Raw genomic sequence first — 23,066 nt, 5'->3', positions numbered from 1 at the left:
CACTGGAACAACGAGGCGATACGCGGGAATCACTTTGCTCGTTGTCTATAATTAGAGCTTCGCGTTTTCGGAGCAGCGGATATTCAATTTTCTAGGGCCGGCCGATATCAATCAGCCGATTATTCAACGCACACGAATAATAGAAACGGTCTGCAGTGTGCAGCTGGGGAAAATTTGCAGCTATTTGTCAGCGATAATCAATCCAAAAACGACCGCATTATTGCCATTCACATATTATAATAGGATAGAGAGCTGCGAGAGGGGGAGGAGGGGAGAGCTTGCGATGCAACTGACACGAGAAATAATTTAACGCTCCAGTAGCGAATTGCTTATTCAATTTAAATTATTGATAGCCGCAGCGCTATTTTCATCGGACAGGTAATCGTTAAATTAATAACGCTTCCTAATTCTCTCGACGCGCGCGCGTCTATCATGTCCAATGTTAAAGCAGAAGCTACTCCCGCTCGCGTCGAACAATCGGCTTTTGTTGTAAACTTCCGACGTATGCGTATACGAGCTGCAATGATTATCCCGCAATGAAATTCATCGTGAATAAAAATACATCTTCCGCTCGCAAAAACGAAGGTAATAAAGCTGAGAATAACTATTTTCTACCGTTGTACGTTACGGCCCGAAAAAAACTCGGAATCGGAAATCGAATGCGGAGTATAGGTTCAGCGTACGAATATATATATATATATATATATATATGTATATAAAGAGAGAGAGAGAGAGTGAAAATCTGAGAGTCGTCGCGAAAGCTGGAACACAGTTGTCGCGCGGGCTTTTCAATTAGAGGCGAAGGTAAGATTAGAGAGCGGACGAGGAAAATGGACGCGGTCTGCAATCAAGTCTCGGCCACTGCGACAATTAAACGTAGAGAGACGCAAGCTCTCTCTCTCTCTCTCGAAATACGCCGCACGCTAGAATGTGCGTGATCGAGCAGTTCGACGCGCGCGTTTGTTTCAGCGGTGATGCAATGGGATAGCTGCTGTAATTCGAGGGAAAACGGACTGTCGCGTTGAGTGGTTTAATTTCGCTTTTATTTCGCTGCTTTTCCAATTCGAACGTGTCCGACCGTCGTCGAGCAAACGAGCTTGCGAAGAGCGTGTGTGCGTATATATTATGATTTCGAAACGCAATATTCATCTGTTATTCAATTAACCTTTGATGCGCTTTTCATTATGCGCTCGGAAAAATCAACGAGTATCGGAATATACACTGCAGTTTAATGCTCGGAGGATCAGAGGTACGCGCGTGCGTGCAGTATATCAATGAAATATAAGTCCGCGCGGTTGAGCGGGGGCCATTATTCAACGTCGATAATACTGTATAAATACCGATGTAAAATTGAGCACGCGCATATAATTACGCAGCATTGGAGACCAATGACGATCCGATACACACAGGCTGCAGCGAAATGCGAAATTCACGTTTGGAAAATGAATAATCACGAGCCCAGTGCTGTCGGCTGTTCCGCAATAACGAGAGCGACATCGTTGTTTATTTTTATTATTCGCGCGCGCATCTTGTTAAAAAAAGTACTGTCAGCTCACCCGTTATGTAAAAACGTCGCGTTACGCGTTAAAATATAAATCGGATGAAAAGCGGTTAAAAACCTGCCGCGGCTTGAAATAGAAAACCGAGTAGAATATCGCATATCCTGCAGTGTTGCCGTTGCGTTGCGTAATGGATCGTTCGAAATGAGAGCAGGATTGCGTTATACGCGGACAAAAATAGTTTCCAGCGCGGAGCGCAGGTTGTCGTCGTCGCCGACAAAGGCACGAGGGTAGAAACTCCGTTGACAATCCGTACAATCAGGCGCGCACACCTCTCAATTAGCCGGGCGAGTCCTTATCCCATTGTCGCGGGCATCGACACATTGGCACCGCCGTCGCCGCTTACTCCTCTCTCTCTCTCTCTCTCTCTCTCTCTCTCTCTCTCTCTCTCTCTCTCTCACCCTCGGAAAGTCGAGCCCTTCGCACTTTGGGTACTGCATAATAACCAACTTCGCTGAAATATCTCCGAAGTGGCACTAACTCGGCAGCGCACGGTCTTAACTGCGCGCAGCGGCGACGAGTTAGTTTAAGGCTGGGCTGGAAACCATAGTCTCTCTCTTCGACACTCGCTCGAACTCGTGTGTAGAGCTATACGTATAGTACAACGGCATCATTAGCGCGAGTGCGTGCGTACCGTAATTTTCAAGCCGCTGAATTATGCTAAGCGCGTGAAACGGAACAAGATCTCTCTGTCTCTCTATCTCACTGCACTACGACTGCTGTTGTAAGCGACCGATGGTCGATCAAACTCGATCCCGAACGCTTGGCCGCTGATTTTGGGATACGTGCGGAAACGTGCCGTGCAACGCTACCCTCTGTGTTTGATAAGGTAACGCTGCAACGGTTATGCGAAGCCGAAATTATGCTGTGATTATCTCTGGCTGCTGCTGCTACTGGGAGAACGAGAGAGGGAGTCGCTAGTCGATTGTGCGGCTGCGTCGTTCTAATTATTGCGATTTGAATGCGCCACTCCAGTGCAGGAGAACTCGTTTGTTTGGTCTTTGCGCCGCTTTATCTTCGGATCTAAATGGATTATTCAATGAGGAATTTTTTACTGAGTAGTTTGAAAAATACCGTAGACAGGGTCGTTATGTGATAGCAAAATATATATTTGGCAGTTTTATTCGAGGAACTGCTTAATATTGAAATGGAGTTGTGACCAACGAATTATGTACAGCTCGCTATGAATAATGGTTCGCTTTAAAGTAATTGAGAGAGCGAATCAACGTTATTAAAAATTAATATTAGAACACAATTTTAAGTGGAATTCGTATGAAGTCAGATCGTTCCGCACGACAGTTAATTGGCAGCAGCTCCTCACATGTGGAATCCTATAGAGCTAATTGAATCAAGCCAAAAATGTGGGACGCAAAATGATACCAATTTGTTCTGGTATATGTAACGGCGACAATCCACGGCGAAACTTTTTCCCCGTTTCCCATAGAAGTATGTTATCGCGGAACGAAATTCAATTAACGTCGAATGATATTAAACTACATATTATATGTTCTCTTAATTAGCAGAGCTAATTGACGCTGCGAAAGAAAAACAGACGCCGTCGGCTGATCTCTCCCGCAGCTGCTTCTATACACTTTTCCACCATCTGTATTTATGGCGCAAAGCTGACAAATCCACAAGACTCCGCGCGCGAGTATTGAATATTCTCCCCTCGCGCGCGCAAAACGATCCTCGCGTTTGGCGCTCTCGGCGGCGGCTCTCGCATCGCGCGAATGACAAAGCAATATTACTCGATAAGTGGAAACACAGAGCACCTCGAGAATTTCCTCTCGCTGGCATTGTGCGCAGCGGCAGCGGGTGTGTAGACTCGGCTCATCCGGCTGCTAATATTTCTCGCGCGCAGAGAGTACGTACAGGGATGCTGCACGCAAGCCGGTATCGGTAATTGGCTGCTCGGATCGGATTACGAATTCTAATCATCCCCTCCTTGTTATTCCGCGAGTAGTCTAGCCGCAGACACGAGTCTGGCTCGCGGCGCAAAGTAAACGAGAGCGAGGGAGAGCGAGAGGCTTCGTCGCCGTCGCCCTCGAAATTCACTTTCAAGGTAAACACGCTCGCCGAGCGCGGCGGCGTTAATGAAAATCCGCAGCAGCAGCGGCGGAATCCAATCGGGGAAAAGCGCGGGGGGCGCTTCGTCAATCGGATATCGCGCTCGTGTGCGACGCGCGGAGACGAAAGTCGCCGGGGACGAGGACTCAAAGGCTGGCGTAGATAAAGTTTCTGCGATTGGTTGCGCCGCGGAGTTTCGCGCGGCTCATACGTCGCGCCTCGAAACTCTCGGCGCGTTTGACTGACTGGCAGGCAGACAGACAGAGAGACTGAGAGAGACCACCATGCCAACAGTAGTTCGTGTATCTGTTTATCCGTGACGAGAGAGAAGGTATATAGCCGGTGCAGAGCGCAGACGAAGTAAGAGGGAGTAACGAGGGAGTCGTCGCGTCGTATTTACCCGCGCACGTATACGTGCGGGCTCACGCGAGATCGATTCCGGGGATAGAGAGAGAGAGAGAGAGAGAGAGAGAGAGAGAGAGAGAGAGAGAGAGAGAGAGAGAAACTCCGTCTGTGCTGCTTTTCTTCGGTTGTAGCTCTGCCGTCTTTTTTCGCCGGTTGATTTTTCGCCGGTGGTGCCAGGAGAGCCGAGCAGATTCCGGAAGAGACTGGATGACCGACATACGACGAGGTGAGAAGACGTAATGTGGATCGAGTTCCGTGACTCTCGTCCCACTGGTTTTCTGGCTGCTGGATAGTTTAGTTTGGAGATTGATTCGACCAGATGATTGAAATACATTAGTTTCCATTACGGCGATGCGCTGTCGTCACGGTGTTTGAAAGTTTTGTCAGATTTTATACGGCTATATAGATGACCATTGTAGAAGAGTATTAGCTCATTTAGGCATCTTTGATACGTATAGAAACGATTGTGGAGCTTTTATTCAAGCATACTTTTTGGATTATGCAGATTCAAAGACATTTCGCCGATCATGAGAATTTTGTGCGCATCGTCACTTCTAACAAAGTTCTAACGATATTTCGAAAAAAAAGAAAAATACGGATAGAACCAAAAGTTATAAAGGCCTTGATGAGATGTTAGCCTTTGTAGAAGGCTACAACTGTAGAGCAAAGACTTACAAAATTTTGAAAAGTATAAAATTTGTTAGAAAGTGCAGCAAAACTGTATCTAGTAGTGCTAATGATGCTGCTTTAGGCTGCGTACCAAAACTGTTTCACAAAACGCTCAAGCTACTCTAAAATGTTCCGGAATATAATAAAATTGTTTTTACTCAGTCTCTTTGGAAATTTTTATGTTTGAAATGTTTGTTAACGCGAAAGCTGCGAGTTACCCATTTGTTCTACAAACGTTTCAAATCGACGAGATTAAAATTGCTGAGGAACAAATACGACTAAAACCATTTGTAGCGGCGTAGCACACGATGCACGTAATCAAAATAATATTCATATCGATGTTTGATTTGTTGCAGGTAATATTCATCGATACCTCGACTAACTGTAGAAGGCTCGCAGTTTCGAATAACGTTATTACCATACTATACTACTACTATTATTATTATCATCGTCATCGCGCGTGCACAGTAGACTGGCCTGTTTTGATCAGACGCTATATCGTCTGTATCACCCCCGAGCAGCAATTTAATTACACAGCGGGATTGACAACGCGATGCTTATACCTGCATCACATCGCGATATTACGCTATCATCAATATCGGAAAACTTGAACGAACAAAAATGACGAAGTGAGCGACGACACAAAGTCAATAAAACAAATCTCGCGCTGAGAATTATCAGTGTCGGGTGAATTTCACTCTCCATCGAGCGCGACACACGCGCGAGCGATAATATGACAGTTCCAATACTGTAACATCAAGAGCTCTATCTATATACGTCTCTCTGCTCGGCGTCAGAGAGAAGCAGCGGCAGCAGCAGCGGGTAATACAAGCCCTTTCTCGGGACCATAAATTCCCCGTCCGCGGCAAAGTCGCGCGAGAGAGAGCGAGAGAAGACGTTTGACGGATCGACATTAGGATCTTCCCCCTGGAATCACGCGCGCGCAGTTTCATCATCCCGAGCCCGTCTTTTCCTCTGCGTCGCGCTCTCTGTATATAGACACTGCGCTGCCGCGCTCGCTTCTCAATCCCGGGGCGTCAATGTGATCGCCGCCGGCTCCTTGATATTCCGGCTCGATAAACGCCTCCAGCTCTTCTCTCTTTCGAGCTTAGAAGTTTTAGGAGCCGGCTGAAATCCGCATGTTAATGAGATCGAGCCGGCGAATCAGTTATCCCTTTATTCTCTCGCTTATACGAGTATTGCCCCTCGTTTGCCGCCGGTGAATCTCGGGATCTCTCTCTCTCTCTCTCTCTCTCTCTCTCTCTCTCTCTCTCTCTCTCTCTCTGTCTCTCTCTCCCTAACTGTCGTTCTGCGAGTGAGAGAGCCTTTTACTGCCGCGCTATCCCTCGGAGTGATTTACGCGAGCGATATCCGGCGCTCGTCGTCGTTTCTTTTTTCGCTTTATTAGACGCCGCTCGTCTGTTCTCCATTTGCCGCCGGAGCTTCGTGACTCGGCCGCGTCGGCTAATGCAGTGTAAAAAATGCCCGGCTCCGTGTGTACACACACACACACGTGCCGGCTGATAGATCGAAAGCGGGCCGAGAGAAGAATTGTTTCGAGGGGGGCATGGCTCGGGGTAGAAGAGGAACGGGCGCGAACGTCAATCTCATAAAGTTGAGCGAGCGAGAGCTTGTCTAACCAGCCCGTAATTTCAAGTTACGGAACTGTCGGTAGACTTTATGGAGCGTGACGTATTCCATCCATACGTAATTCGCTCCTGGCTCTCTTTCTCTCGCGACTATCCGTACACCTACACGCGCAGACAGCGCGGATGGCATTATATCGCCGGGCTCTCCTCTCCCGAACTATCTCTCCGGCCTCGCCGGATCAGTCTTGCTTTTTTCGTGATCAACTGCACGGAAAAGTGTTCTTTTTGCGAACACACGCAGAGACACACGCCGGCGGAATGAGTAGCCGCGGAAGTATGACGGATTTCACGCTAGAACGGCTCCCGAGACTCTGCCGGGGGAATAGAAAAACTAGCGCTGTTCCTTCTTATAATATGCGAGCCACGCGAGGAGCCAAAGAGTGCAGCGTGTTACGTACATAGCCGAGCGCAAAATCAATATTTGCCACTGGCAGCGCCAAGTCCACGTGAACTTTTTGTCCGCGAATCCTCGAATCATTTCCTATGCATGACTCTACGACTCCGCTACTGCACCCGTGCAGGAGAACGACTGGATTCAATCCAGCCAGAGTAAATTTGCGCGCACTCGAAAATGCCCGATTCGAAAACTGCAGCGACGGCGGCGCAAAGGAGCAACGACTCCTGAATATTCATCGGCCCGAGGAGGTGCTCGACCCGCGACACCTGCGAGTACACGAGTTCAATGCCTCTCCAAAGAAGCGGAAGCGGGAGAGGAGCTCAAGAGAGTCACACACACACACACACACACCAACCTTGCGATTCCAATATCTCGGGGCGCAGCGGTGCAGCCTCGATGTCGTTGCCCAGGAATCTCCCGCTTATATTGGCTCGGCGGACTCCTCCGGAGAATTCGCCTATCGCGGCATCGCCGCTCCGAGGAATGCACTGCTGCCGTGTACAAGAACACTATCGCGCGGAAATTGGATTCTCTCTCGCTCTTCGTCGCGGGCACGCACTACCTATACATGAGAAAGAGAGAGAGAGAGAGAGAAAGACGACGACGACATGCACCTCGTGCGCATCACAGTGTCTGCTAACGCTCCGCGAGTGGCGTCGGCCTGGAGAGGCGTCGCGGCGCTCACTGCGGAGACGGCGCGGCGCACCCGCCCTTATAGCCCACCACCACACTCGGTCCCTCTCGCTCTATCTCGCTCTCTTTCTCGCGCACTAGCGCGCGCATGTGCCTCCCACCATCGGCTCTGCGCGCGCGTCGATGCCACTGCACGTGAGATATATATACTCTCGAGCGCGTTCGCGTATATATATTTTTTCCTCCCTTCTCTCTTCCTCTCTCTCTCTCACTCTCTTTTTGTTCGAGCTTCGAGCCGTCGCGCGCTGTCTTTTCGAGGCCGAATTATGAGGAGCTTTTTGTGCTCCGCGCGACGGAGTTTGGACACCGATGGGGTGCGAAGCCCGCGAGCGCATTGTTGCCGTTTTCGATTGCGCGAACCCTTTGTTTTTTGAGCTACGTCGACGAGTTCCGTCACTCGCACGTTGGATATAGATCGCTATAGAGGAGCTGCGGCTGTCTTATTATGTCGATGCGGCGTCGCGCGGCTGTGACCACTCGTTGCGGAGCTTTTTTCGAAACTTTTTCGGGAGATTTTTCCGGTGACATGGAACTCAGCCCTACGTCTCGTTTATTTTATTTTTCGGCTGAAAAAGCGAGCGATAAAATCATTTGATGGACCGGCGGGCTATAAGTAAAAAACTCTTCGACGGTATGCATACGTGCCCGGGCCTCTAGTTTTAAATTCAGGATTGCTGTGTATAATAGAATGTTTCGTTCGTTTTTAACAACGCGAGCGCACGCTCTGATGGATAGAGCTTTGATGGATGGCGAAAGAACGTGACAATTATTCCCTTTTTCCCCCCGGTTTTCGTCCCTTCGCCTGCCAGAGCTGGCTTACGTTTTATTTTTCAAAGTCCGGAATTTTCAACTACCGCTGCAGCCTCCTTTTTTCCTTGTCGAATTTTCGCGGATACGGAGTAACGATATGGATTACATAGAGATCGCACGCGCGCGCGTATTCCGTTTCTCGCTGTTCGGCGAAAAAATACGTCTGTCGCGCGAGCTGGATATGAAATAACGTTACATAGAACAACATTCCCGTTCTCAAAGAGACAAAAAATAGTAGAGCGCTGCCGAGTGGCCTGGAAAAAAGTCGCTTCTCAGCACTTTGTTACACCGTAATCGTCGAGGCGTCAGCTCCGGGCTTAGCTGTTCTGCTTATTTACATCTCTCGACGATAACGTCGCCCCCGCCCGATGAAAAATACAAACCGAGCTACTGACGAGGGAGAAAGAAATAAGAAAAATACACGGGACACGCACCGAAGTCATCCGCAGAGCGACGTATACCGTATACACGACGATCGGAGAGTGTAGCAGCCGAAGACGAGTAGACGTCGACGTGTCGTCTTGGCGCGAGCCGTTGCCGGAGGGGGAAATCCTCTGCTGCGCCCATATATATCGCGCTGACGCAGACGTATGTCCACCTGTCCCGGCGACTACCGGGGCATCATTAATTTATCCATCACCTCAGCAGAGCTCTGTCCTCTACGCTCGGCTGCGTGCGTGCCGGCTCTGGATATCGCGCGGGGCGACGCGTTAAAAAAGCATTCGTTTTCCTTATACTTCATTCCCCCCTTCTCCCTTGAAGGGGGAAGCTTTTCTCGAGTGGACATAGGCCTGTCTTCGGGCTGCTTCGTGGGGGGATGAATCTTGGAGGCTGCTGTGGATCGCATGAATAATCGCGACGTGCATTATTTAGACGCGTGCGTGGTGACACTTGTAGTGCGTCCGGAGGATGGGAGGTGGTTTGCCTAGTGATCGAAGTGGAACACGCCGAGTTTAGTCAGACATGTATATACAGTGAAACATGTATGCGACGAGTTATATTCGACCTCAGAATGTGGAATAGAATTGAGGTGGCTTTGAAAAAATCAGGAGAGAATAACTTGAGAGTATGAGTTTTGTATCTTACAGATATTCGCTTATTTCGATCAAAATAAACCTTTGTTCGCAGCTCAAGATTCCCTTTGAAGCGCGCCCCGAGCTTTTTTGCGAGGCCGCAAAGTACTTAATTAGAAAAATAACTTTCCATTCCGACTCTTGAGTCCGCAGGGAGTGTTTATACTTTAAAGAGGAAGGGAGAGAAGCGGAGGCGGGTAAAACATTTCGTGATTGTATAATAAGACGGATTTCAACAAGATGTACATTTATTTAAGCTCCTTACGTACTTGATAACAAAATAAACTTCTTCGAGGACTTTTTTTTCCTACGTCTACTACCTCCTCTCCGCTCATTCTTTTCCCCCGCACCCGAGCTTCCTCCTCTTCGTCTTTTTCGTCGTCTTCTTCTTCTGTTGCTGCTGCTTCTTCTGCCTCGTAGCCTTCGATACACTAGACGTGGATGAGGCAAACTTCGTTTGCCTCGCAATTTCCCGCTGATGCAAATGTATACACGGATTGCGGGCGCGATTCACTTTGCATTTCTCATGCCTGACTTGTGTGTACGAAACACAAAATGCATTATGAGCGTTATAAACAGCTGCAGACATTCTTCTCTCGTTCGCGTTCGCGATATTTTGTTTTCTTTATTCATACAAAATTACAAAAAGAACTCACTCTCGGTGAAAAACATAAACGTGGTACATGATAACCGAAGTATCTATACCTATACATTTGCACACAGTATGAACAACAATCGTCAAAGGCTCAAAATACAACAAAATTCATCTACGCTATGACCGCACAAAGTGCTAGAATACACGTGTTTTGGTAACTCTGTCGCGTCTAATTTGTTCGCTTGAATCAGCTCTTGAATTCTGACGAAAAATGTTCGACGTCACATTTCTCCCTCTGTCTTGCACAGTATTATATTGTGTCGCGTGTATTTACAAATCTCGTGTGTGCTTGAGTTCTCCCGCGATATGCTTGGCGAAAACGAGTAACGTAAGGCACTGACGTATACATTATAAATGCTTGCAGTAAAAAATTCATCGTAAGAAATTCATGCTTGATGCAAAATTCATTATGCTGAAATCGAAAAAGTGTGTATAAAATACAACGAGCGCAACCGAGTATATCGACAAAATTATTATTTATACAACGTACGTGATTACCCTCAGAAAAAAGTATACATAGAAAAATATAAGAGAGAATATAATAAAGGACAAGAATGAATATATAAGAATAACGCGTCAACTCTATCAATCTCTGCCGCGCTGACGGCGGCGGCCAAGGTAATCCAAGGCGAAAATCATTTACTCGCGGGCTATTACATCTGGAATCGAATTTTTCTTTGTAGCCGCACGCGTCCTCTCTCCCACGCGCGACAAGAAAGAGGGAAAAAGAGAGAGAGAGAGCGCGCGCGCACGGGCAACAAACAAACGCGCGAAGAAGACGCGACAAGTAAAGCGATTCCTTTCTTCGCGTGTGATTCGATTTTTCCCAAGTGAAAAGCAGTGGCGGCGACAGTGCGCACGCGAACGGACGATGGCCACCGAGAAAAAGCGCCGACGACGCTGCAGCAAAAGGAGCAGCGCTAGTCGCCGCCTTTTTTTTCTTCTCCACCGGCGCCTATATACACCACTCTCTCTCTCTCTCTCTCTCTCCTCTTTCACCTTGGCTTTTACACGACGGAGTAATCCTCGAGCAGAGTCTCGCCGAAGTGGGTAACCACGTAGTCGTGGTAGTACATCATGATGCATAGGGGCTGGCCTATGATGAGACTGGCCCACACTACGATGTTGCCCGACCTGGCGCCCCAGTGCTTCTCCACGTACTTGCTTAGCACCGAAAGCGGAATCTGTGGAGCAGAAGAATACGATGTGTATTTTTTTTTATCGGAGCGAGAGCGACGTCATCGAGCTCTGATAATAACTCGCTGGCAAAAACATGACGGGATTTATTTTCGTGTACACGCAATACCCGAATAACAAGTTTCGCGGGGGAAAATAGCAGCGGCCGCCGCGGCGTTGTTTTTAAATGTAAAATTACGTTCTGAATATTCATCGGAGCTGCTTCGACGAGCGATGCCACGCCGCGGAATATTCATCGGCAACAATTAGACGGCATGAAGTGCCATTAATAATGCAAGGTTGCGACTCTAATCGTGGAAATATACACACGGTGCGAAAAAAAATTTTAAAACTACGCACACTGATTAATAATAATGACTGCTCAACGACGCGAAGCTTAATAGAGCTTTCGTGGGATTGGGGTGGCGGCTTAGGAAAATGAGGGGTATACACCCTCGAGCCTCGGTTAAAGGGCATTAAGCGTAACGTTACGCAGGGGTATATTAGTACGCATATAGATATAGAATGGAAGGGAGCTGCTTACCTGGCCCATCATACCCATGAACGCCCAGATCTTGAAGGTCTTTAGCGGAACGCTAACAAGGTACTCGTGGAAGAAAGCGCTGATAAAGAAGACTGTAATGCTGGCGGTGGTCTTGCTGTAGCCCATCTCCACGACCGGTATGTACAAGTGCCTGTGAAAAATGCATTTCCTCCCTCCGAGTCAGTCCCTCTTATACATCGACGAAATTTTCATAATCTCATGCAGGGAAGAAAGTGCAGCGCAAGCAAAGACAAACGTAAGCCTTTGAAGTCGCGTCGCTTCGCGGAGATAGTTAAAAATTCGAAGCGCATATATACGAAGAAGACGCAGCTGAGATGTGGGCCGTCGGCAATTTAAAAAGTCCCGGCTCTTTACGCGCGTTAACATTTTCCTGCAAGACACAGTTGTTTCTTACGCGAGTCGTATGAAAGTTTAAAGAAGTCACGCTTGCGAGTGCATATAAACCAGTCGCGTGTGCTGTCTTGCGTTTTTTATATCGCGCGATACGTGTATGCGCGGATTCACTGCGGCGCTTTTTTCTCCCTCTGCTTTCTAGAAGCGTCTACTTTACGCATGGATTATTCCTTATGATAATTCAGGCTTTCGCGGCGCAGCTAGACAGAAATTTCGTGGAAGCGTCGCTATTTTTGTTCCGCCGGTTATATTGTGTGCCCGTGTAAATTACGTTCTCGAGCTCGAGATTCTTAGAACTTGCGGCGTTGTATATTCGTTATCTTTGTACACACAGCAGGTATTTTCTGAATATCAAGCTCGCGGCATTGAAACCACGCGCACGAGATTCATTTCCGAGAAAAAAGGCGCACGCGGCTGAATTCGCGCGGTAAATCGAAAAACGCCGCCGGAGACTGTCATTAAATCCCCGCGGTGAGAGAGTATTTTACAGTTTTCAATCCACTAAAGCAAAAGGATGCTCATCCTGGAGAAAAAAATTCCTCGCTCTCCCTCTTCGCATAAAAACGTGCCGCCGCCGTCTCCAAGACATTCGCGCACAGCCACATAGGCAGGATAAACAGCATTAAGTGAGTCGTCGTCGCCGCGAGGAGATGCGTATCGGTTTTTCCCATTACGAACTTGAAAGGATGACGCTGCAGAGAAACGTATACACACGCGCGCGTGGCTACGTGCTACGTCTTTTTCTCGCAGAGAGGTGCTTGATCGCGGGACAAAAAGGTCTCGAAATAAATACACAGAGCAGGCGCGAGAGAGCTCCAGGAATATAACGAAAAATTCAGGTCTTGTCTGCGAGGCCGCGCGCGAGAGGCATCCCTCGCGCAAATGGCCTCGCCATTTGCGCTGAAATAATACGCGGGAATTGGGCACATTTCTGGCCTTTTATCTCCTCTTCTCTCCTGCAGCCGTGCGCGCCTCTCTCGCATATTTCATTAGTTTTTACGCGCCGAGACTTTGTTCGCTCGTCACCGCGTCCCGGCCAACCCGCGAGATATTTTATTCAGCTTTATTAAGGGCGTAATCACCAGTGCAAACAGAATAATTTAACATGAAATTCAGCAGTCGTCCTCAAATACGTCGGGAGAGAGAGGCCTAAGACGCGCTGCTAACTCGATAAGGAGACATACAACGCGCTGAATTTAATACGACGAGGCTCGCGTTCGTGAACGCAATTCTCAAGCGTCTTCTTATATTATACGCGGGATTGCTTTTAACGAGTCGTATACCTTTTTCCCGCGCGCGATATACACTTGGCGCGTGTCTCTGCTGCATATATATAATTCACGTCGCTTTCGCAATGCAGATGTATATGCAAAGAAGTGAGAGAGAGAGAGAGAGAGAGAGAGAGAGAGAGAGTTCCGGGACGTCCTCATCGACTTCTTTCTCGCATGCCTCTCTCGCGGGGCGCATCAAACGAAATTGAATCTTCTTATAGTGAAACACGTTTGCTAACGAAGTTTCATCCAATTGCTGGAAAGAAGCAAGCCGTCAAAGGTCCTCCCACGCCCTATCTTCGAAAACACCTTCGATGCAGGATGCCTGCATCTTCTCTTTGCGCTCTCTACTAGCTCGAACTACTTATTTCAATCGCCGCCCCATTTCGTTCGCGAGCTGAAAGACCGATGCTTTTTGGTCGCTTCTCTCGGGAATTCGATTATTCGAGGCGGACGATTATGCAAACACACGCGCGTCGCACGCTGATTTCCGCTAAAAAGGCCGAGTCTCTGTGCGAGCGTACGGCGCGAAAAATACTCCGGTGAGCTGATAAACCGTACGACCATCCGCGGTAATCTCGGCGCGTAATAAACTCAGGCATTTTTAAATCACCTAACGGGTCGGTATAACGTTTTCCGATGCAGAAAAGCGCCTAAAATATTCATTAGCCGTCGCGAGTATCCCGGTAATTTCGGCAGGCTTTCTTTTTACATAAAAGCACGCGGCGTGTGCACGCGCGAGCTTCGATATGACGAGGGAGGGGCGCCGGTTTATCGTCGGCACAAATACACGCGATATTCAGCGCCCCCGATTTAGCCAATCGCTTATTGATTATTAATCCACAGCGAGAGTATACATGTATATGTGCAGTATATATCCCGAGGCCAAATAATTATGCATCTGCATATAGGGCCTGTTTGAAGCCTAAATGTTTGTCGCTTGCTCCGTGCGCCACCTCGCCAATTATCATTCGCGCCTCCGCACTTGATAAACGCATTATAATACGCGGGGGCAGGAGGGAAGTCGAGTCGGTAAGCAAACGTCATTACACGGGCGCGCGAGCGCGGATTTTTATATCGCGTGAGCGTAGTAAGCGCGCGCACGTGTGTCCGCGTCGATGAAAATTTTAACGGCCCGGGGACAAATGCGAGTGCCGCGAGCAAACGCGCGCGCTCGCGGCATTAAAAATTAATGTTTCCGCCCGCCGCGCGCTAAATCCGGAATTATTCGTCCGAGGTATCCTCTCCGCGCTTTTAAATATCATATTTATATTGTTATTATTATGTCTCGTTGAATTTCGGCTGCAAGAGTTGGAAAAAAGCTCTGCAAGCTCACCTGACTGCCCAGCGGTGAACGGGCATGTTCCAGGATCTCCAGAAGGTGTCGATGTTATTTGCGTTCCACCAGTCGCAGTAGAAATTCCGGTCGGCGAAGTGCAGCAGCTCCCCCATCAAGTTGAGATAAGAGTGGAACGACAGGTAGAAAAAGCACAGCCACATCAGGTGATTCGGTATCTGCGAACAGGATAAAAGCCACGTATATAGCACACGCACAGTATGAGAGTCGTGAAAATTCCTTCGTTTAATGCCGCGCATATTTCAACGTATCTGGAAGAGCTCCAGAGAGCTCTTTTAAATGTTTTCCCCCGTTAAAATAATAATAATAATAATAATGACGATCGTAACGAGGACGACATAATAATGTTCGGATCGAGTGCAAGTGGCACTCTTAGGGCGGGCGTACGAGCACACGTGTGCGAGCGCGTTTTACGGCCCATCGTGTTTCGGGGGGGTGGGCCGAAAGCTGTTATCGATCATTTAGCGGGCGCTGCGGAGCTCGTTAACAGGATGCAAATTTTCCGCCCCAGCGTGTATGCAGCGTGCGTGCTCTCTTTTCGGCGCGAGAGCTGGGCGATTCTGTAATCCGCGACGGTGGCGCTTTTTTCGCCTCCGTACCTAATTAGCGATTTCATCGAACTACTCGAGGTGGTGGACTCGCGACGACTGTTTCCGCGTATGGATTAATTTTCGATTTATTCATTCGCCAGCGCGTGGCGCTTTTTTCGCCTCCGTACCTAATTAGCGATTTCATCGAACTACTCGAGGTGGTGGACTCGCGACGACTGTTTCCGCGTATGGATTAATTTTCGATTTATTCATTCGCCAGCGCGTTGTTATCCCAAGGGGATGCGCGAGCGCGCTATCGTTTTTAATGCGCCGCGCGCGCAAGCTCGGTCTATTTTATTGCTCGGCTGGGTCGGCTGCAAAAACACGCTTTTACGAGGGCACTCGACGCGGGATTTTTTACGATATTATCATTATTTCACTGCTCGCCGGGGAATCACGGGGACGATGAAAATTCATCGGGGCGCATGAAATTTTTATTCCTCCAGCGCGGAATGCCTGGAATGACTCCAGGGGGATCGAGCTCGCGGAATCGAAAATCAAAGAAAGCGCCGAAACGTCGTTATCGCGTATTTAGGATTACCGTATGATCAACCCAGCGTTATTTCGTTTCATTTGTTCCTGCCATCTCTCGCTCGCTCGCAATTTCTCGCCTCGTCAAAGCTTTAATAATGTTGCCTCGCCGAGCTACAAGGTGCGGTCAAGTCCTTCCCCGCCGCAGGGCTCGTCTTTCCACGAAAGAGCAGAGGAACGCCGATGGCGTGCGGCGTAGCTCTGCGGACGAAGGGAGAAAACTTCCTCCGACGTTTTAATTTCGTTTTCTCGCTCACCTCCCTACGGCTCTCCTTCCGCTTCTCTCCCGTTCAGTCCGAGACACCGCTGCGGATTTTTCCTTCTCGCTCTGCTGTCTCTTCTCGGTCCGGGGTACACAGGGACGGGAAAAAGCCGAGGGAACGTCGTTTGCGCGTAACCGCAGCGTGAGCGCACACCGATAGTCAGCGCGGCGCTCGACGGCCACAAAGAAGCGACCGACAGTAAACTTTGAGCGGTCTCCTACTGTTTTCTCCTTAGTCTGCCCGCTATGACCTCGGGAATGTGTACGCGTGTGCTTTAGGCCCTGCACACGTACGAACAACACGAAAATTCGCCGGTATTTTCTTCCTCCTGCTCTCGCCGTCTATATTGAATTCACCCTCGTCCCTCGGCTTTTCCTTCTCGCCGCTTTTTCCAGCGTCTCTCTATCGAGCAACAATCTGACGCCGAGGAGGTTATTATTTAGCGCGGGAGATCAAACTCGCCAACTGGAACAGAACATGCCTTTGAAATTTTAACGACCGCCACGTTTTTTACAGCGACTCGCTGGATAGAGACGAGATTATTTCCTCCATGTCCCATATCGTCTCCTTCTCGCAAAGGGAAATCAAATTATAGCCGTCAAAGAGCGACGAGACGCTCGGCGAGCATAGAAATACTGCGGCGGCGCGCATCTAAAACGGTTCTTCTTCATCCATATTATACGGGACTATACGGAGCTGGAAAAGACACGCCACACACAACTCGACTCAGCGTGTTCTAATTTCATTCAGCGCAACATCCCCGCAATGAAAACGGAAAATATCGATTAAGCCGCGCGTGAGAGATGTATCGCCGCTCGCTCCTCCGAAGAAGCTGGGCGAGCGGCGAAGACGATACGGAATCACGTTTCCACTTTCGAGAGCTGCGGAGGCGTTATACTTTCTAACGACGCGTCTTTGATCAAAGTCACGGATTCCGCGCGCGCGAGCTGTCGATGCAATATTCATAAATCCAATATGTCTGCATCATTGATGGAATCGACTGGCGCTGCAGCTTCTGTCGTGTATTAATGGCACGTCTGCAGGAATGAAGGAACGAGCCGCTGCCGCGTAGAGAACGAACGCGCATCGGAGATAAATAGGGTAAACGAGGCGCCGCATCGAGGATCGGAAAGAAGCGCACGCGCGCGCGCGCGAGGGAGAGAGAGAGAGAGAGAGCGAGAAGGAGTAAGGTGACCCTTGTGTTATTAACCTTTCGATGTCTAAGGTTTCCACTGTCTGTCGGGCTTCTTTCCTTTTTCCTCTTCTGACATGTCATTTCGATTACGCAACTGGATGCGCTGTGAAAATCGAGTATATAGATGTAATTATAGACATGCGTATCTCGTGTGATCAGATAACCCTAATTTCGAGCCGATAATCGAGCCATCGACGATTACCAGAGAAAAAGCTCCCCGCAATAGCAGGAGAGCGGCGGCAACGATCAGTGTCAATTAGGGGATCTAAAAGTCCGCGCACGAGCCTCGCCGGTAATCGGTACAGGGCGACTGCTGATCGCGATAATTAGCGCGTCTCAAAGACCCGCAGAGAGCGGCGACGAATTAGCTGCTATGGCTCTTCAATTATACGCTACTCGCGAATCCGCGCCGACTGGCCGAGCGTGCGCGCGCGCGAATTTATACGCTCAATCGGGTTACCTTGTTATTTCGCGCGCTCGTTTCTTTCCGCGCAGCCGACTCAGCCCTCTGTTCTTCTAATTCGGCCTGAAAAGCCTTCAATTATGTTATAACCGCGGCAATTAGGCGGCTGCCGCGTAATTGCCGCTTCGCGCGTGTAAATCAACGGCCGATTTTCACTTAATAATCATCGCGAGCGCGCGCAGATTCGGTTGACCGGATACGCGCGCTCTGCACTCATGGCGAATTAGCCCTTGGCGACGCGATCGTCGGAATTAATTCGTGCATATTGCACGCGGGTGCTGAAGTGCGCGCATATTACAGGGAGGAGCAGGAGCTGGACAATGCGATTACAGATGCGGAAAGCGACGCGGGAGAGCATTGTTTCGCGCCGTGTCTGACGTGTAAACTGGAAAATCTCATTGCGGTGAAGAGGGAGCGAGAGCTGCAGCCTTAAACTTTGGCCTAACTCGATTTTCATCGTCGCGTATACTGGCGCGCGAGGGACGACTCCGTAAGGGCTTTTTGAGGAGACGCGCGTATATAGTGCGAGGGACTATCTGTTAGTGCGAGAATTACGTTATACCGTCCGTGTCTACCTATATATTGTTGGCTGTGATATTTCGATATATATATATATATATATATATATATATATATATATATATATATATATATATATATATATATAGATATAGATATATAAAAGTTCCATCTTCGTTGGGAGCCCGAACTAAGTTGTCGAGACTCGATTGACACAGTGGATTATTATATTCTTATGAGAGCTTTTCATACATATATTGTGCTTTAAGTAGACCGTTTATGAAAATGAAATAATTAAATGAGGTTGAAAGGTAGAGACGAACAATACGCGCACGCGAGATAAACGCGCGGAATGTAATCATCAAGAATTTTTTAGCGCGTTTTCATGTTATTTGACTGTCTCTAAGTGCTGACCTAATTTAATTTTATTCCATACACGTTGTAGAATTGAAAGGCTTTTGCTTTAATGAAATAATTTGGTATTTAGAATAAAAGCTTTATACGTATTCAGTTAGAATAAAAACGGCTTATAAGATATAGATAGTGTTTAAGAAATGACACTACATCGTTTGTATGAATCAGTCTTACGTGAGACAATCTCCTTTTATCGAACCTAAATCGATTTTTGCCTAAATCCACTGTTACGCCTAGTTGTGTCTTAAGCAGTCCATTTAGCGGTATAATAATGTACTACTTGAGCCATGACGAACAGGCATGACCTAAGTGTGGAAAACAGTGCTATAATTCTTTTATTTTTTATTTAAAAAGTTATGTAACTGCAGTTGTCCTCCATTTATTAGATTTTCAGAATCTGCATTTTAATCAAATCAAGAAGGAAATTTCATTCTGAGTAGCCGTTTCCACTAGTTATAATCTTTATTGAAAATTGCATATTATAATACGTATCCATTAAATTTCAAACATTCCATTCTTTAAACATCAATGCAATTCTAAAACATGCCCGTTTGTTTTTACTTTCCAGCGCAATATGCTGTTTGAAACGACGCTGAAACGAGTAGCAGTATACGGTTATTCAATACTAACAATTTTCAGCGTAATCCAACGTGTTATTCAAAATATTCAAAGTGTTCTTTGTTGCTCGGCGTAACACGTACATCCCGTTTAATTTAATTAACATCCCTCGCTCTAAAAATTCACAATTCAGTTAAAATCCTGACAAGCTACAAACGCGCGCTTCTGCGAATATCAGCCTCGCACAGCATAAGCAAAGGCAGAGCGAACGACAAAGCGCAGAAAAACTTACCGCTAGCTTGAGGAGACGCTCCGAGGCCTTGGCGACATCCATATTCTGCAACAGACAAGCATAAAGTACAAAGTTACATTAATCCTTTTAACGACGCAACTCGCTGCGCAAAGCGTAATTTACACACAGTCGAAAATACAGTGTACATAATACAATAAGCGCGCGAGTCGCGCAAAAGCCTCGCTAAACGAATCGGACCGATCGCGCAGAGGGATATATTGTGGCAAGTTTATAATTAAATGCAGCTTCGCTCGAATTTCGCGGAAGGGGAATTGCGGCTGCGACGACGCTCTGTTTTTGAAGCGGCGACGCATCGCGTGTGTCTTACTGCCGCTTAACGATTTCTTGATTATACGGCCTTGGCTTTTTCAGAGCTCGGCGAGAATTCCGGCAACGTCGGTTTTGTTACACAGCGCGCTCCGTTCCGGCTGCATACAGTCGAATTACATTGTAATTTGCGCGAGGTTTTTCGCAGTGCAATGCAGCACGCTATCGACGTTTCGTCGAATTCCAGCTGGCGCTAACAAGCGTCCTGTGCTTGGAGCTTTAAATTACGTCGAATTTAAACGCCGGTATTTCGAACTCGGTAATTGTTATAATAGCTTGACGCTGGTAACGACGTTCTGGGAAGGTACATCAAGATTTTCCTTCTCGGTTTTTCCCTTCGGCGTATGTTTGGCACCGTAAGTTAGCTGGTACACTTTGAATTCTTCAGGGATTATTGTAAGTAATATAGTTCTGAATTCACTTTGAACACAACTTTAGTAAATTTGAAAGGTAGTGTGAATTGAACACGGGTTTGGATTTAAATGATTGAAAAGTTTACTTTCCTCAGGCAATCTTAGTCGCTGGATATATTAGTTGAATAATGAACAACGGCATAACCACTCTATTTTATTATGTAGGATCTGAAACGTTTGGAATATTAAAGCCCCTATTCTTAGGAATCGGCATATCCTTTCTACAATTTTTCATTGAAAAATTGATGCACGACAGAAGGTAAGCTGACGCATTCTATGTAATAAAACTTTAGCGCGACAAATGTTTCAAAGCGTACTTTATTCGTTTTTGCAGAAAATATTCTCTTTATCGATCTCAGCACGGGCATGAGGCATCTAGTCCTTCTTAAAACAAGTGATACGATTGGTTGTTGGCGCATAAATCTGAAAATGCATCTAGTTGTTGAAATGGTACTATATTCAACATTTTGTGTGATCTAGAATATAAACATGAACTTCAGAGGGCCTCTTGAATTAAGCCATTAGTATAAATCTATCTAACACAATTTAAAAGTCCTATATCTAAAGAACAAAATCACTCGCCGTAATCTCTATAATTTTTCCACGTGAAACATAGCGCGGCGCAGTACCTATTATAAGCAAAACTGACAACGGAAATCCGCGTCAGCCATCGCACAACACGAAGTGCAGCACGAGCCTCGGCAATAAAAAAGAAAGCCCGTCGATTCAATTAGCACCTCGAGGCTGCTATCTCTCTTATCGGCCGTCGGCGTCTCGAGCCTCTTAACTGCAGCGTTGGACGATTAATTAGAGCGAGCCTTTCGAGTTACGAGGCCGACCGGCCGTTTCCTCCTCGTGTCGCTCCGCTCTCTATATCTATACACGCAGCTATTTAGTGCAGCGCTTTTACGGCCGGTCCTTTGAAAGCCGGCACGTTTTCCCCCTTTTTTCGCGTGGCGCGATTGTGCGCGGGGCCGAAATTCGAGTCTCTCTGTTATAGGCGAAAATAAAAAAGAAAGAAGCGGGGCTTATCTAACGGTGCAGCTAGACTCGTTTGCTGATTGAACGCTTCCTTCTGAATAACCGGCGATTCGTCGCGCGCTACAAGTATGTACCAGCGTCAACGTTTTCCATTAATTCTCGCTGCATTTCGCACCGTTCTGACAACTGAATGCGCGCGGAGTAGCTTAGGTGTAATTGTTCAAGAGAAACGCGCTCGCGCGCGCCCGTAATTGACAGTCGGAAAAAGCGCTACACCGCTCTCTCTCTCTCTCTCTCTCTCTCTCTCTCTCTCTCTCGGCTGCACAATAATTAATGAAACCCTCTGCAGAAGCGGCAGCGATGCTCCCTTCCACGATCAGCAAAAAAGGCGTGAAAAATGCAGGACGACGTTTATTTTGTGTCGGCGTCGTTTTTATTCCGATCGAGGACAGTGCGCGCCGACGTTAAAGCCCCTCTGAGTGTCTTTTAATTGTATTTATCTTGTCGCGATCTCCGGGCTGTCGCTTCAATTTGTCGCGCGCTATATACAATGTATACGGCGTAAGAAGACGCTGCTTCCCTTGCGAGGATTCTCGAGCCGCGCTGCACTCGAGGAAAAGCTCGGAGTTCCCCGGTGCTAATTGAAATAACACGGACACGATGATGCGTGAAAGATGAGAGCTGGGAAGCCTCCTCCGTTCCACTATTTTTCTACGAGCACGCGCCGCCCGCCTGCCAGTTCGATTATGCGCGCGGCTCTTGTTCGGAGTTTCTCATCACGACTGTTTGCCCACTTTTCGCTTCCAAGATTTCTGTCCACTACCAGCTACTTTTTCCTCTCTTTTTCCGCGCGGCTATACCTATGTGCACAATAGTGCAGTATAACGCCGCTGTACTAGGGAATATCGTGCGTGCGCCGCGGCTCGTCGAACCTAAGGAAAATCACATCGCGAGAGCGTCTCGGAGGTGTACGGCGATAGCTCGAGCGCGTGATCGATAAACTGTTGCCCGCCTCGCGCCCCTTTCATCGTCATCGGCTTATAATAAGCCTTTGTGACTCGTCTAAGGCTTCGCGCTCACTCTCTCCGATACAAACGAGATTCGCTCGATAAGCTCTCTCCGAATAGCGATCCATCTTGTTCGCGAGAGAGTGAGAGCGAGAGCGAGCGTTCACCCCTTTCGAGCTTTTTCTTTCGGAGCTTTTTTATCGGTGCGCCAGCGGCTGCAGTAGCAGTGGTAGTAGTCTGCATTGACATTTGAAAAATCGAAGGAGATTTCGCGGAGTGTATTATGAGGAAGGCTGGGAAATTTATTCCGCCCCAGAGCTGCGCAGACAGATGTGGGCGGTGTGTGGATTACGATGGGACAAAAATGATCGAGTTCATTCTTTTTTCTCTCCTCTCTTTTACTTTTTCCACCGCCGCTGAATTTCATTGTCTGTCGGCTCGGAGCGATTGATCGGAGGGAATAAAAAGCCCAGGGACTTTGATTCGATAATGCGACGCGACGAAGACTCGAGATATTCAGATATAGAAATAAAATTTTCGCGCTGAAAACGCACGATCTCCCTCTCACTCGCTTTCCGAATCTTTGAGAGTCGCGTACGGACGTGTATACGCATGAGACCGGGTGAGCTCCGGCGAAGGTGCAGTACTCGAGATCCTGCCTAATTCGATGAAGGGTCTCTCGCTTACTCAGCGCGCCATCAAAAGTAAATTAAGTAAATCTCGCGGCGGCAGTAGCAGTGCTGGCTTCTTATAAAGCTCCGGCTCCTCTTCCGC

At 47.9% G+C, this 23,066-nt stretch overlaps 2 protein-coding genes across 2 annotated transcripts in view; both read right to left on the bottom strand.

Annotated features, from left to right (window-relative positions):
• The window catches only part of LOC100680294, a 43,979-nt gene extending 36,423 nt beyond the window's left edge, over positions 1-7,556 (bottom strand). Inside the window, exon 1 of the mRNA XM_003424689.5 lies at positions 7,102-7,556. The gene's annotated coding sequence lies outside the window, so the exon portion shown is untranslated. The remainder of the gene's footprint in view (positions 1-7,101) is intronic.
• A 1,996-nt stretch (positions 7,557-9,552) lies between these two features.
• Positions 9,553-23,066, bottom strand: part of LOC100116518 (diacylglycerol O-acyltransferase 1) — an 86,270-nt gene continuing 72,756 nt past the window's right edge. The window contains exons 9-12 of the mRNA XM_001600943.6: positions 19,565-19,609; positions 14,719-14,897; positions 11,698-11,848; positions 9,553-11,161 (exon numbers count right to left, since the gene is read on the bottom strand). Of these exons, the coding sequence (XP_001600993.2) occupies positions 10,985-11,161; positions 11,698-11,848; positions 14,719-14,897; positions 19,565-19,609 (552 nt within the window). The 3' untranslated portion in view covers positions 9,553-10,984. The remainder of the gene's footprint in view (positions 11,162-11,697; positions 11,849-14,718; positions 14,898-19,564; positions 19,610-23,066) is intronic.

This window comes from Nasonia vitripennis, chromosome 5 (assembly GCF_009193385.2).
Source record: "Nasonia vitripennis strain AsymCx chromosome 5, Nvit_psr_1.1, whole genome shotgun sequence".
Lineage (NCBI taxonomy): Eukaryota > Metazoa > Arthropoda > Insecta > Hymenoptera > Pteromalidae > Nasonia > Nasonia vitripennis.
The sequence above is the reverse complement of the archived record's forward strand: the minus strand, read 5'-3'. Positions and strand labels throughout refer to the sequence as shown.